Source organism: Clarias gariepinus, chromosome 12 (assembly GCF_024256425.1).
Source record: "Clarias gariepinus isolate MV-2021 ecotype Netherlands chromosome 12, CGAR_prim_01v2, whole genome shotgun sequence".
Lineage (NCBI taxonomy): Eukaryota > Metazoa > Chordata > Actinopteri > Siluriformes > Clariidae > Clarias > Clarias gariepinus.
In genome coordinates, this window is record NC_071111.1 from 12,524,872 (window position 1) to 12,541,968 (window position 17,097).

The following is a 17,097-nucleotide window of genomic DNA, read 5'->3' on the forward strand; positions in this document are numbered from 1 at the left end:
ACAGAGGAAAAACCAGCACTACTCTACCATTCCACTATTAAAAGCGTTCTGGTGTACTGTATCTCAGTGTGGTACGCCTCTTGCGCTCCACCAAAAAAAAAAAAAATAGTGCAATTGTTATAGACCTGTTACAGCTGTATGACCTAGTGCAATAAATTGTCTGTCTATTTATTACCATTATTCCTATTACGTTATCACTACATGAGCCAGTGCAATCAAACAGGTTAATCATAATTTTACTTCATGATAAGGTCAATATGTCATGGCTGGTAAATTAATCTGTCTCTACAACCATCCCTTACTTATCTACCTCTACATACCTCAAATAAGCAACTCGTTTACAGTGTTTGGCTTGTGCAATAATGTCCGACTCTCCATCATTTAATTACTGTACACATGTCCAGTATCATTCTCGTACCATAGTCTGTCTGTTTTATTTAATGCTTAATGCAGTTTTTACACAGAAATTGCACTCATAATTTCATTGTACACTGTACAGTATAATGACAAAAATTTGATTCTTCTTCTAAACACTGATTAAGGGCACCATTCTGTGTGTGAAAGAGGAGACTGTACACCCTAGAGCCCTAGCTTTCCATTTAACACTATTTGAGATTCTACCCAAGGAAGCAGAAGTCCGAAGATATTCCACTTTGGAATTAATGATATAAAGTAAAAATTTTAAATTTCTCAGGACTGTCCACCACCTTCATAGTCTCAACTTTTGGCTACATAGTACCAAAAGAATTTAAAACTACTTTCATCTGGGTTAATTACAGTAACTGTCGTTTCCACCTGTCACAGAATTTGTTGTGTTGGTAAAACAAAATAACTGATTAAATAAACCAATAAATGATAATTTGTTAATAAAGGCTGTTGTAGGACTTGTATGAAACCAATATCACTCTCGAGGTACCTTAGGCTACACCCACGTCCCTACGACCACATCACAGCCTTGCTAATATTCAGTGCAACATCACTGCCTGTTGTGCGAAGTTGATTAATTGCAATAATGATACAGTATCATTAATTATTGCGCTTACACTAGACAAGCTAACACAGTAGGATGGAGAATGTTCATCAGTGATGATGATGACGATGACTATGGGGAGGCAATTCTATTGAGGTTAAGAACCTTAAGAAAAAAGCCTTCTTAAGAAGGCTGACAATGTAACAGTCATCTAAAGTGCGGGTTGTGGTTACTTACTTCTTTTTTAATGCAAGTGGAATTTTAAGCACACGTCTGAGAGCAGTGACTTCCACAAAGAACCATATTTTACTACTAGGAATTTCTTTTTGGCACAGCCAGCGTTAATTGTTACTGAGAAATATAGAATGTTTAATGAATAAATGCTGACAGTGATGTGGTAGATAAAAAAAATAAATAAATAAAATAAAGAACGTTGTGCACACGAAAAACAATAATGGTAATGCTTAAACTAATTTTAAACAGATTTAACATAGCCTTTCTGTGTGAATTAATGACATAATGAAATAATTCATGTTTAATGTGCACTAGCATTGATTGACACATGCAATGAGCACAAGCAGAAAATACAGAAATTGAAATACTTATAGGCCAGAAAAATTTATAACCAAATTCTCGTCTCCCCACTTGATGCAGTTTTATGAAAACAAGTTGTGTATATATACTGTATGCTAGCTTCTGCCATGATTTGTTCACTTCACATAGTAATGCAGTAGTTAATATTTGGATGAAAACAACTGAAATACAGACCCTAAAACATTTAAAATATTCATTACTATGCACTAAAGTCACCATAAATATGAAAGGTTGCTGTTTATGAAACTCCATAAGTAAACAAACCGAAATCTATAAAAATACACAATCTGTACTTTGCTGGATCGATATCTAGTTTAAAGTTGAATCACTTAAAATAAAGCAACGTACACACAATTCCCCTCCACCAGGTGTTTGTAGTTTGGTGTTTGGCAGGCTCAGTCTGCTGTTTCTTGCTCTTACTATCACTGGTTGTGGTTCGACTGAGGATCGTTTGGGAAGAGCTGTCTAGGAGACATGGTGGTAAGAGAGAGAGACTGTAGCTGGGAACACTCTAAAGGAGTTTCCACCTGCAAAAATGGCAAAGAATTATAAATATAGATGAATGGTACTGTCATCACAATTGTAGATTACAGTATGCTAAAGATTATTACATAGATCAGGTCACATTACAGCATGATGTTAATATAATGCAGAATTAAAAAAATTTTTTTTATTTTTTTATTTACACCATGTGGCTTAAAGTATATGGACACCTGACTATTTAACACGATTATGTGAGACTTTTGTGAACTGATTCTACTAAACAGTTTGTTTTAAACCTAGTAGCAGGTCTTTGTATTCTGTACCATAAATGAAAAAAAAAAAATCTCCACTGAGTCTTAAAGGCCAAACCTGTTCCAGTCTTGCACCAAGAGTGGACGATGAAGACAAAACTTGGAAAGGATGGCGAAGAAGAACTCACACATGGCACATACAGTACCTAAACCCTATTAAACATTTTTGCCTTCCATGGAGATACGAAGTTATTGTAACAGCACAGACATGACTAAATCTATGAGCTCATGTAGTTGTGATGGCCTGGTGTCGATACTTTTGTTCATAGTGAATTCATTTTTTTCCTCATTATTTTCACATTTTCACATATCATTCACATCTTCTTTTCCCCCTAAAAGCATATGCCACATGTAAGGGCTAAGCATGCAAGTGTAGTTTGGATACTGTACACTGGCTGTGAGGAAACTAGTAACTGCCATTTTCTGTATATTTGAGCTTACAGATATGATCAAACTGTCAAGCTAATAAACAGTGGAGTATCCTTGCACCATCCTGGAAACAACAGGCAACATTCACTATGATTTTAGTGGTTTAATGAGATGTGTATGTGTAAAATGTCTACAGTATTTTCACCTTCATTTGCTTGGGTGGTGTAGTGCAGTCATCCACGGTTCTCTCTCGCTTACATGGACTTGGAGTTGCAGACTTGGGCGAACCGAGGTCACCAAATCCAGAGTAAGTTTGGAATGGACCAGGGCTTGATGATGCCTCATGCTCAGATTTAAAATGCTGACATCCAGAACCTCGCTTTGGCGTGTTCAATTGAGACTGGCTCAGCTGACTGAGAAAATCATTCTTTGCTATTCCTAAGTTGTGGATCAATTCCGAAACAAGGCCTTCTAGTCGCGTGTTGCGTTTGATGACGTATCTTCGGATGGCGTTCTCAAGCCCATCTTTTTGTGTTATGACATACACACGGCTCTGACCACGTGTGACCGCGGTATAAACATGTTTCCAAGTTTGAGGGATGCCACTGTCAAGGACATACACGATGGTCTTTTCCTCTGAGCCCTAAATGAAGAAATTCATTGAGGTCACAACATAAAAAGTTTGAAGACAGGAAAGAATCATTGAAAGTCACAACATTTGTAAACAGCATGGAGGAAGCATGAGTAAAGTGATTGAGGGTAAGAGTTTATAAAAGTGACGAGTACCTGAAAAGTGTGAATAGTTCGAGCCCAGGCATGCTGCAGTTTACACTCTCTCATTAGTTCCCTGTAATCAACAGTAAGGATCTTGCCGTGATTGTTATCCAGAGTCAGACGTCTCATTTTTTTGCCCTTCTTCGCAGTGTCTTCCTTTATGGTCACATCCTGTAATTAGAATCCACATGCACAATTCCTCGCATAATGAGCAAACTTCAAAAATGACCAAAACCCCTCTATTTCTAGATATAAACAAATGTTTTTTTTTTACGTTTTTTGCCTGATAGTTTACAACATTAAGAATCGATAATCAATTAAGCATCAGTAATAAGACACACATTTGTCCTTAAAGTAAGTCTCAGCTAGAATTCCAACAACTTAGTTATGTGAAACACAAAAATAAAGCGTGCACTTTTCTGCATATGTTTAGCGAGGTACGTCCTCGGGTGACGGCCTGTTCAGTATGCGCCTTATAGTGCAGAGTGAAACTTCAGCACCTGCTGCCACCAAATCTTTCTGTTGGTCCTCTGCAGTCAATCATGTGTTTTTAATACTGGGCTCCTCAGGAATCTGGTAACAGCAGGTGATAGCTTCTTCTTCTGCCACATCCAGGAAGTGTAGCCACTGTTCCTTTACCTTTGAACTCATGAAATAGGCTTTCTGCTGTATTTCTAGGAACATTTAGTACCGTTGCAATATTTTTTATATCCTTGTCCTTGTTTGTGCAAGGCTCTTAACTATGTGGACAACTCTCTTAACTTAGCCTGTATTTCTCAAACATGCAGTCAAACATCTCAAACAACTAACCTCTAAAAAGTTCAGGTAGTTGATGAGTTTTCTAAATGACTTGTATACATGAGGCACCTAAACTGTGTGTGAGACAACACCTGATTTACAAATTTGTGTAAAAAATTTATTTTAATAATTCTAAAACTATAGTAATTCAAAGGGGCCATTTGCGTAGAATTTGGAGAAATCATGATATAATCATAATGTAATCATCATGATATAATCATCTTGCACTATATTTCTCTAATACATCCATAAATGTATACACCACAAGAGGTCACACTTGTAGCTTAGGTGATTTATAATCCAGCATAAATCATCACTAGTACTGACGCAGAGGTTTGTTCAAATTTTTTCTATTAAAAAAAAACAAAAAAAAACACTAACTTTACATGTATCTACTACAAACAATTTTGTACAAAAAAAATTTCTTTGTCAGTTTTTCCACAATACCTGTTTAATAAAGAAAATCTCCCCATTGCACAATCGTTCTTTTTTAACTGGGCTTTTATTCTTATCATCCTTCTTGTCTTTGGGTTCATCATCTTCTTTGTCTAGATCTCTCACGTAGCCATTCCTCGTGCAACATACTTTATCACCAATCTGAAAGTCCATTTTGTTTTTATGATTCCTGAAATAAAATAAAATTACACACTGACATAATGCAATTATAGTACGGTAACAGTAAAAATGCAATATTTTATTAACAATACGCAATAATACAAACAGTGACTATTGCTAAACTTACTTAGTGATGTGGCCTGAGTAATGCTTGCAGCAAATCTCATTAATCAGAGCACATTCAGTCCTATTAATAAGAACACATGTGAGAACAGACATTACAGTCACAGCATCAACTGTACTAATGCTACAATTCTAGTGCACTAAATTTAACCAAGCACTGTGTCCATATATTACAGTGTCTTGCAAAAGTATTTTTACCCCTTGAGCTTTTTCACATTTTTTTCACGTTACAACCACAAATTTATTTTTTTGGGATCTTATGTGACAGACCAACACAAAGTGGCACATTACTGTAAAGTAGAAGGAACATTATAAACATTTTATTTATTTTTATATAAAAATCTGAAAAGTACATTCACATTTGTATTTAGCCCCCTTTACTCCTTTTATAGCCCACTATTTTGCAAAGAAGGATGGGCAAAAATTTCTCTATCTAAAAGTGCAAAGCTGGTAGAGACATACCCCCCCAAAAAAATTTTTTTTGTAATTGCAGTGAATGGTGGTTAAACAAAGTATTGACTCAGGAGGGCTGCATACAAATATACATCACACATTTAAAAAATGTATTTGTAAAAACGTTTGAAAACCAAAATGTGGAAAAGTTCAAAGGGTATCAATACTTTTGCAAGACACTGTACATAGACAATAATATAATTATCAGTTGAGCAGTGTGGTGTTTTTAAAGATTTTCTGTCTATTTTCTGCAAGACATTTTTACCTCTTGAAGGCAACAAATTGTGAAGATGAATCATCCTTAAGTCCTGCAGCTGGGCCTTTCAGCAAATCTTTTATGGAAGTCTGTAGATCTGGGATTTATTTTAATTGCAAAAAAAAAAAAAAATTTAAATAAATCTTGGGTGATTTGTAAAGAAGAAATTATTCACTTCCTACTGAACCACTCACATCTGATCTTCTATTGTCCATCTACAGTACTTTATGTGGAACACAAGCCATAGAGAATGTTTTAATACCTTTGAAGGATGAGATAATTTTAATGTACATACCATCATCTTTTTGCCGTTCTGGGAGAAGGATCTCAATAAAGCTCTTTTCAGGTAATGGTAGTGTAAAATTCTTGCCCATTTCCACAGTAGCATCATAGTTTAGAGAACGAAACCTTTTAGTTACACCCATATCTGCTATTCTAAAAGAGCAAAAGACAAGAATTTAAAATGACCTGCAAAGATTACATTAATTTACTAAAGAAAAAAAAAGCAAGAATTTTTTTTTTATATTAAATTTTAGATAAAACAAAACAGCTTACAATCCAGCATTTTGGACTATGAGCTCTGATTCAGCACGGTGGTTGGTACGCATTTCGATGGCCCAGTTCACCTTCTTTAGACTGGTAAAGAGGTCATTGAGGACATTTCCTGGTTCAATGCTGGGTAACTGCCTTATATCCCCTTTCCCCAAAAAAAGAACAAACATAATATGATGATATACAGTGCACTCTTAAATAATAAGATTGATAACAGTCAATTACTACTACTACTACACACTGTATCTTTTTCTAATTAATCCAATAAGTACATAATGGGTTTTTTGATCACCTGTTATCACACAAAAGCAAAACAATCAATATGGGCATCAAACACATCTCTACAGTGAAATCACTGAAAAAGATTGTCCGATACTGTAGGCACAGATACAGTTACTCTGGTCTCACCCAGAATGATGAACTTTTGAAGCTGAGCATGTTTGGTGAGCATTGACAGGATAGAAGAAAGAATCTGGACACACACCAGACTGCCCTCATCCACCACCAGCACTCGAACTTTTTCAAACGTCCAGTTCAGTGGCTCACCACTTGGACTTTTCTTTGTAAGCTTGTAACTCCACAAGACCTAAAAGCAGTGCAGAGACAAGGACAATCTATGTAAGTCCTAAATTTGATTTAAAAATTCTTAAATCCTTAGACAAGGGTCTGAATACAGTCCCCTAAATCCTTAGACAAGGGTCTGAATAAAGTCCCCTACATACAAACATTCGAGTTACAAACTTTCAAAGATATGAGAATGCATTCACTGGCAAGTGTGCTCAGCGTACATTCCAGGATGTCTGGAAGCATGCGTGAAAACAGCGACGATGAAGCTGGTACTACTGAGAAGCGCCAAGCGGTAACGATGGAGAAATTGCTCAACATTGCTCGTTCTTTTAACATGGCTGCAATCACTGGCATTCCTTGTTTTTTAGAACTGTGCCAATGGTTGAAAAACCATTGGCACGGTTCTAAAAACCAAGAACGAGATCATGCAACATGTTAGTTTTATTGCCTAGGTTCCTACCAGAATATATTTATTTGCTTAGTTTTTGTTTTAAGCACAACTTAAGGAGATCAATTTACATGTAGTCGTGCATTAAGTTCAACAAGACAAAAAAAAAATGTAAATGTTTAAACTGCTTGTAACTACGTCATGTATGTACAAGAGGAAGGCTCGTGATGAATGTTTTGCCAGACAAGATATATATGATAATCTGAACTCGACACAAGATTTGACAAATGGTTTGTACGAATAATGTAGGAGGTGATATGCGTAATGGATCTGCTAGCTCTAATCTGATCAAGATCAGGCTCCTAATCTGACTCACATTCGCAAAGAAACATTCTGTCACAGGATGTGCTCAAGATTGCTGTAAAAATCCTGCCATTTTTGGTTCACATCCTTGTTTTTTTTACTTGGTTCCGCCTTTAACCGCTTAGCTTAACTCCTGTGGCTGTGATCAACCATTTTTTAAGATCTTATCGAACGTGGAGTAGTTGCAATTTGTGCCTTCTAATTAGGGCTGCAACTAACGATTATTTTAATAATCGATTAATCTGCCGATTATTTTTACTGATTAATTGGATAAACCAGAAATCTAAGAAAAGCATTCATTTCCAACCCTTTATTCAAAAACAGAACTAAAATCTTTAGAAAATGCACAAACATGTTGCTCCTTGAGCTGTTATAATAATAAAATAAAAATAGACTAACACAAAAAACATAGACATGTATGCTTTACATCTGCCAAATATATACAGTGGAACCTTGGATAATTCGTTCCGGAAGTGGCTCGCATACTCGAAAACCAAATTAAATTTTCAAAAACACACTTAACAAATCAACCTGCACTTTACCTTTAAAAAGAATCGCGACAGAGCAATGTTACTGTGTAAAGCAGAGAGAAAGAATGTGTGTGTGTGTGTGTGTGTGTGTGTGTGTGTGTGTGTGTGTGTGTGTGTGTGTGTGTGTGTGAAGGCCAAAGAGCAGGGTAAGCCTTGAGCAGAGAGAGAACATGGATTTTTAACGTCTCTAATAAGACTTGCTTTTGCTTTACATACACGCTATGTTTTACGCAGACACACGTGGTCACAGTGTTATAGTAAACAGTACACGCGTGCAAGAATGTTGATTATACCACGGAGAGACGCGCACTAAGACCCAGCAGCCTCCGCTCTGTATCTTTCCTCCACTTCCGCTCGTTTTTTTTTTGCTCCGCCCTGTCTATAAGGCGTCGAACTCTGCTAGCATCAGTGCGCGAGACCAAGTGTGTCCACTCCGCTCCGCTCAACTAAAGTTTTTGTTTTAAATAATCAAATATCTCCGCGACACGACGAATCGATTATTAAATTCGTTGCCACTGCTTTTAGTAAGCGATTTTATCGATTTGTTGTTGGAGCCCTACTTCTAATTTTCCTGAATTTACTTAATTCCATTTTTTCTCCTAATGTGAAAGTGATCTTATTTTTATGGCTGTCTAACAGCAGCAACTTGATACTTTTCATTTGTAGTCTTAGATTATATATTTAATTGATATGCAATAATGATACTTGAATGGGAATGGTTAAAATGGAATTTATGTAACTTTTTTTCCTCTCTGCACATGCGTGGGGTGCTCGCAGACATCAGTCAGCACCGGCAGTGTGGGGCTTTCACAGCATTGAACGCAAATGGGCCAGGGGTAGCTCAGTGGTTAAGGCATTGGACAACGGTTCGGAAGATCCCAGGTTCAAACCCCACAACCACCAAGTTGCCACTGTTGGGCCCTTGAGCAAGGCCCTTAACCCTCAACTAATGTAATGAGATAAAAATGTAAGTCGCTTTGGATAAGAGCGTCTGCCAAATGCCGAAAATGTAAATGTAAATGTAAATGCAATAGCTGCTTAAACTAGTGAGTCAAGTGAGGCATGTGGCTTCCTTCCTTGTTCTGGACCCATACAAAGACAGCAGACTAACTGCTTGCTGTCCTCTGAGGCAAAATCAAAAGCAGATTTTTTTTCAACTAAAATAGCAACTAATGAAGTCTTTTAGTCCAGATGGCCCAAGCAAGGATGTATCGATGTACGTATGCCTGCCGTTTTAAAGGACAGACGGAAAAGTTATTTGTAATTATTAGTGTGAAATTTTGTTCAGATTGAGGTTACACTTCAAAAAATTAAATCTGTATCTGATTTAAGGACTACATATGAAAGTAGCCCAGATCAGAATTTAAAAGATCAGGGCCCGTACTAACAAAGAATGAATGACCCCCTTGCTAGGGTTGATGCAACAATTCAAGGACTGTGATTGGTTGATAAAAAAAAAAACTGTAAAGGTCTTAAAATGTGCTTTGTGAAAATACGATATATGATAATAAATAGACATTGAAATCATAATGTTTGTATACAAAGAAATTGTATAAACATGACTACATGCTACTTTATGCAAAGTTTCTGTTATAGGCTAAATATCTTATCTAAATATAAGTTTATTAAAACAGCGTCAATCATGAAAATGGAATGATTTCCACACAGTACAGTAGTTACTATATTTAAGTTCTTACATTTATTTACTGATTTTATTATTTGTAATCCATTTCAGATTGATGGGAGCAAAATGGCTTAGCTTTTACCAAGTTACAAGATTGAAGGAAAGTCTATTTAAGTTGCATCTTTTGGATGGTATGTAGCCAACAATCCAAAAGAGATGGAAGGAAGTAAAAGAACAAGAAAACCAAATTGGATAAGTAGTGTTTACTTTTAGCTTTACAGTCAGTATTTGGAGAATATTTCTTCTTTCTGCCAATTTGTCCTCTGCTATAGAAACTTTTAAGACTCGTAAAAGTCCTCCTCTCTACACTTAATTTTTACCTTAGTTTATAGGGGTAAGATGTTTCGTGAATCATTTTTATCTTTACTAAGATTTAGTTCTACATTTAAGGGGAAATTCCTAGAAAATTATATAATTGTAAGAATTTTCTTAGAATTACGTTACTAGGAGCAACTTTAAGGCTTAAGATGCTTCGTGAATACGGGCCCAGATCTGAGTCACATATAAAAAAATAAATACAGTAAATAAATAAATAATAAACAGTTTTAGGCCACTTTAGGCCAGCAGTGTGAGGTTAGCCATAGTGAGATAAACTAAGACACAACAAACCTGATGCATGGTATAAGCTGTAAAGCGGGTTCTCGCTGTCAGTAATGCTGCAGCTCTACCTGTGGGAGCAGTAAGGAGAACCTCCAAGGGCTTTTTGTTATCCTCCTCCTCCTCCTCCTCCTCACCCTCCTCCCCGATGCCGTCATTATCCTTTCTGTTATTCTGCTGTTGATCCATGGCAGCTTTAAAGATGCTACTGACGACGGTAGTCTTGCCACAGCCCCCCTTTCCACTGATCACTGTCACGGCATTAGCACACATCATCTCTGCTGCTCGCACTTGGTCTAGGTCCAAAGTTATAGAAGTGGTCTCTGGTTCTTTATCCATGGAGTCATCTGACTCTATGTTTTGACCAAACTCATCATCTTCTTCATTTGTTCCTGAGGCAGTAGAACTTGATTTGGTGGCAGGCTTTTTTGTTTTTATTCTCTCACGCGCCATAGAGCGAAGAACCTCCTTCACATCCAGATCAATTTTCCATTGGTCTCCGACAATAATCTGATGAAGACATTCAACAATGTCCCTCTCATACTCATAGAGGCTCCTCAGAGCAATCTTATCCTTTTCTCTAACCAGTACTCCATGCTTTCGTAGGAAGACCACAGCTTCCCAAATGCTCACTTCTGGTATCTTCATCCTCTCTTCCAGAACCTTCATGGGGATGTAGGTGTGCCCAGAACGACTACAGTAGATTTTAATTTCGTTGTACACCTCAAGGGCATTTTGCTGCTCAGAAGACATTTTGCTGAATAAGTCACATGACTTAAAGTCCCTCAGTTTGGTCTCACATCTGACTAAATGAAACTCGTTATACATGATCTGTTGATAAATTAAGAAAATGAATAAATGAAACATTTAATGGAGAGAGACAGTATTATTTAGATGTAAAATGCAATAAAGTGCCTGCAATTTTATGGAAAAGAGTGGAAAAAAATACTTATTATAATAAACAACAATGGTGTTTGTCTTTTATGTATTAACTTACTGCATTTGTTTTTATATAGCAAGTCTTTTCTAGCTAGCTCCATGTTTTCAACATCATAACCTCGACCCAAGAAAGATTAGGGTTAGCATGTGTTCCAAACAAGACATATAAAGCCAGTCGTTGCTTGTTTTTAAACTGTTGTTCATGCTGTAGTACTGAGGGCAGCATTAAGCGCCCTATTCTGCACACATGACTGGTTAGTGTCACTTTAATTAACAGGGGAGAGAGTCTACTACCATCACACATGCCTACAGACAGTTTTCTACACCCTTGCTGAATTTCTACACAATGAAAGAAAACAAATTAGTTTAAAATTTAAAAGCATTTCACGATCAACAGTGGATGCTTTGTTTTGCACCAGCCACCACCCGATATGATATCATGGCGTTTCATGTGACACACATTCACTTCTTGTTTTGACGCCGAGCATCACACTCAAGCCAATGGTTATTCTCTAACTCACGCGGTGTGGAATTGTGGGTAATCGTCTCGCATGCTCGGTCTCAGTGCGTGTGCGTCGGTTGTATAGTCAACACCCATGCACACGTGTACTGTTTTCTATAACACCTCCTTTCTCCTTTCCTCTCTTTGGTCTCAATCACACCAGCCACGATTCTTTTTGAAGCTAAAGTGCAGGTTAATTTGTTTTATTTTGTTTTATATTCTTTATTAACTATTTTTATATGAACATTGTTGGGTTGTGGAACAAATTGCCAGAATTTTCATTATTTCTTATGGGGAAAATATGCTTTAATATACAAGTGTTTTGATATACAAGCACACTTCCAGAACAAATTATGCTCTCAATCCAAAGTTCTACTGTATTAGTTTTCTTACTTAAAAGCTAAGGCTGCATTTAAAAAATACAAACTAACTTCAAGCACAAATGTGAATCAATTTTGTCCATCTCTAGTAATTAGAGCTAATTATTTATCTAATAATTATTTATTTTATCCAAGTATATAGTACTAGAGCTACTTAAGTATATTATGTTACACTTGAACAGCTTAAAAATCTTTCATAAAAACAGTTAAAAAATATCTACGATGTGCCTGGCAAAAAGTTGACATTGTGTGTGGTGCCGTTAAAAAATAATAAATTGTTTTACCGTATGTTATCTCTTCCCCCCCCCCGCCCCAAGTACTTAGTCTTACTTACATAGCCAAAGCCAAACTTCCACACATCATTCTTGATGAGGTCTTCCAGTCTGGCTAATAAGGAAACCTTTTTACATTTCTGTGGAGAAGTCTCCATGTTATCTTCATTATTTTCAGAATGCTGTTTCTTATCTTCCTCTTTCCCTTTTTCCAGCAGACTGATAAACTGCGCAGGCAGCAACGTTGTTAGGTATTTCATGATACAAGGATAAACAGCAGCAGCTCTTACATGAAAACCTGCATCTATTTGATGACAAAAAAAAACAATATTAGAACATTGTTGCATCTTTAACTTTATGAGAAATTGATGAAATATCTCTTTATGGCTGCTACTACACAAGTGATACCAGGAGTTTTTTTTTTTTTGACAAAGTGGATATGAGTTTTAAATTTTACATGCAATCCGTAATCACTAAAAAGTGTTATAATTGAAGAAAACTAAAAACATTTTTTAACAAAAGTACAGTGGGGGAAAAAAAGTATTGCATTGTATTAGATAACAAGCATTTCAATAACATTCTCCCAATACCTGATAAAGAAATCTGAGATTTTACATAATCTGTTTCATTCTCCTTGCTGTTGATGCTCTTTCCAAAATCACACAGAGCTTCCTCAACATTCATGAGCTCCACATATCTGTCTTTTGGAAGCCATTCCATGAAACGAGTGACAAAATCAGGCGCCACATCACACTCCTTGAGGAAGAGAGACACTAAAGTGTGCGAGTCGTTTTTCAGGTTTGTCCGGAGTGTGTAGGATGGGTAGCCGTTGACCACCAGCTTACGACTGTATTGCTGGGCATTGCAGGAGATCTCCCACCATGGGTTCCTGAGAGGGAATCGGCCTTTCACACATACTTTTTTCCCACGGAACATGAAATCCACTGGACACAAAGCAATGCAGAAGGATTTAAAACTTAAGAGCATTCGGAAAAAAACTATTAAACCAGAAATTTTAAGCAAAGTAAATCAACACAGAAGGTGGTAATTGATTGGAATCATCAAACTTGTAATACGCACAGATCTCTTGTCATATTTTTGTCAACAAAACAATGCAATATGTGCATCATTTGTTATCGGATGTGTGCGTTTGTGCATTTGTTTTTACAGGAAAGTGTAGATGCGTATTATATGCATCAACACACCTCATCCTTGAGCATTTTTTTGGTAAATGTAAATTTTCCTTATTCATTTTTCATATTTATAAATTATGGTCTTATTTGAATTGTGAATATGCAATGCATATTTCGTATTTGTTTTGTTTAATATTTGGAGCACATGTGTGTGTATACTTTAAATGGAAGGGGAAAAGGTGCAGTTGAATGGAGATGAAATATTTAAAAGAAAGACTTAAAAAGAAATGGGGAGTGTGGTCACACTGAAGTGAAAAAGAGAGTAACAAGAATGGACAGTATTAGAAATGAGTATATTAGTGCAGGTAGGACAGATTGAGGACGAAGTTAAAGAGGCCAGTTTAAGATGGTTTAGACATGTGCAGAGAAGGGATGAGATATCTGGAAGAGAATGTTAGGGATGGAGCTGCCGGGCAGGGATAAAAGAGGAAGCCCCAAGAGGAGGTTTATGAATGTGGTGAGGGTGGACATGCAGAAGGTTGAAGGGACAAAGTAAGATGTGGTAGACTAAGATATACTTAGCTTTAAATACAGCACTTAATGTGTTGGCCAGTCCTGGGTCAGGGGTAGTTCAGTGGTTAAGGCATTGTACTACGGTTCGGAAGGTCCAAGGTTCAAATCCCACGACCACAAAGGTTTTCCCTGATGGTCTGATTTGGAGTTTTAGTAGCTATGAGCTCAGCCTGACGTACCTGTTTTCTCCACTGGTGACGCTGCCTACTGTTACTGGAACACCTGTGTCACGCCTGTGATGGAACTAACTGTGCGAACACTGCCAGCCAAACGGAATTACCTACGTGCAGATCCTGACTGCTGCATGCTACCATTACAAAATTTAAAAAACGGGCAAAAATAAGAATTTGAGTGACCTCGAAAAGGGCTGAAGATAAAAGATATAACGTTGCCGAGCCTAAACCTGACCAACTAAAACACCTCAGGTACACATAACACTGCCTTCAGAGGCTTGTACTGTGGGCACTATACATGATAGGTGCTTACTTTATGTGCATTCCCTCTTCATACCCTGATGAGTCCATCGCTTTGGAACAGGGTCAATCTGAACTCATAACACCACATGATATTTTCTACTGGTACAAAATTCAATCATTACGCATACTAGAAAATACAAGTTTTTTTTTCTGATTAGTCTCAATAACAAATAGTTTCCTTATGGTCACACAGCTGTTTAAAGTCTCAATCCTGAGAGTTCCCATCACATTGTGAGTGTGTGTGTGTGTGTGTGTGTGTGTGTGTGTGTGTAAATGCTATTACTTTCACTTTCACATAGCTAGAAAGACACTACTCACTCACTCATCTTCTACACCACTTTATCCTGTATTCAGGGTGGCGAGGACCTGGAGCCTATCCCAGGATGCTTAGGGCACGAGGCAGGAGGGTACACCCTGGACGTTGGGTGCCAATCCATCGCAGGGCACACACACATACACACTTATTAACACACTACGGGCAATTTGGGAACGCCAATGACATGCCTAACCTGCATATCTTAGGACTGTGGAAGAGGAAGGAAACCCACCATGCACGGAAAGAACATGCAAACTCCATGCACACAGAGACAGGATGCGTTTGGAATTTATTCAACACTAACACGTTGATTTATTCCCAAATAACAAACATTCTACCTTCACCCGCGGGAGGGACAGCCTGCTGGAATATGACTCCTCCAGAGGACACAGAATCCATTTCCTTCATGTCCAGGAACTCTGGCACTGGCTCTTCCTCCTCTTCTTCATTCTCGGACACTTCATCAGCGTTATCTGTCTTTGTTGGTAAAATGTAACCCACCAGCTTAACGGATCTACTGCCCTTCATACTGTTGTGACTCTATTACACTCAGCAGTGAAAACATACAGCTGACTCATTCGCGGTTCATCTTCAACGGCTCGAGAAGTCACGTGACATGCTACTTCTTCTCCTTCTTTTTTTCCGTGTTGGTAAACGCTTTTGCGCCACCAGCTGGTGCGGAGTGTGAATTACAGTCTGAGACAAAAACAGCACTGGAAAGGGGAAGAGAGTAAGGGTTTCTCACATTTCTCACACAAATTCAAGACACGTCCGTGGAGAATTATTTAAAACAGCAAATCTTCATTTCCTCTTTTTAAATCTTGCTTCATTTCTCTTTTCAATTTTTAAAAAATTTTGGGCAAACATTTATTACATTATCCCTCGTACCAAATAACTAAAGGTGGAAAGTACATCATTGTGTAAATGTGTACATCATTCCTATTCTTAGGTGTTATTTCTGTCTAATGCATACTTTAATTGAATTTTTGTAATATTTGTAATAATACAGGGGCATAGTAGGTAGCACTGTTTGAAAAATTTGATTGAAATCTGATCGAAAAAAACACTCCAAAGTAATCGTACCTAATCTCAAAGGTGACTTCTTCTCTAATCTTATCTAGCCAAAGATCCTATGCTGTACAGACACGCACAGAGCAGTATTACTAGTAGTAGTATTACTTTATTGAACTAGAATTCTGGTGAGGTAGTACTGTAGCCTCTAGGGCCAAGGGTTCGATTCCCACCTTGGGTCTGTGTGCACAGGGTTTGCATGTTATTAAAAGCTTGAAACTGTCAGCAATCCCTCCAGCTAGTTACTTCAACTGACACAACAAACAGATATGGGTAGTAACAGTGCACAGTGGGTTGTGTTTCTACCTCACAGCTGAGTTCAATCCTGAGCTTGATTTACTTTCTCCAGGATGGAGTCCTTTCTGTGCAATTCCTCTGGGGAACAGTAAACTACTTCTTCTGGCTATAGGTTCACCTTGTTTGAATTGATGAGCAAATTACTTTAGGGTTGAATCCAGATGTCTATGGTACATTTTCAATTTTTAGGAACAAGAAGGTGAAGGTGAGCCTGCAGATCATGACTTGCTGTTATTCGTATGTGTAGTGTAGCTCTCTCAGCCTAAACAGTCCTTACTATAACATTGAGATGTTGTAGTATGTGAATGTTTTTGTACTTGCTCCAGCTTTCCAATTAAGCCATAAGACTTGTACATATGAAACCTTATTAATCTCTTAACAATCTATGAGTTGGGACAGTTTGAAAAAACGATATATATATATATATATTTATTTTTTTTTATTATTATTATTTTTTACTTCTATAAAACATCCAAAACACAGTCCAAAGTCACTTATCCAGAGTGACTAAGATTTTATGTCATTACACATCTGAGGGTTAAAGGCCTTGATCAAGTCCCAACAGTAGCAATTTAGTGGTGCTGGGCTTTGAATCTTTTGAGCATCTGTAATCCAGCTCCTTAACCGCTAAGCACCTGCTTTCCCTACAATAACTGGATTTACTATATTTTTCTTTTGAAATTAGCAAATTCGTTAACATCAATACATTTA

General features: G+C 37.3%; 1 protein-coding gene across 1 annotated transcript; it reads right to left on the bottom strand.

The window, feature by feature from the left end:
* Positions 1-1,388: 1,388 nt before the first annotated feature.
* Positions 1,389-15,616, bottom strand: helb (helicase (DNA) B). The gene is made up of 13 exons (XM_053508194.1): positions 15,357-15,616; positions 13,111-13,464; positions 12,583-12,824; positions 10,440-11,258; positions 6,707-6,884; positions 6,302-6,443; positions 6,042-6,181; positions 5,756-5,843; positions 5,042-5,101; positions 4,747-4,924; positions 3,514-3,672; positions 2,933-3,370; positions 1,389-2,091 (listed from the first exon to the last, which is right to left on the bottom strand). Exons 1-13 carry the CDS (start codon positions 15,544-15,546, stop codon positions 1,987-1,989), a joined length of 3,093 nt encoding a protein of 1,030 aa, XP_053364169.1. The 5' UTR covers positions 15,547-15,616; the 3' UTR covers positions 1,389-1,986.
* Between the last annotated feature and the right edge of the window lie 1,481 nt (positions 15,617-17,097).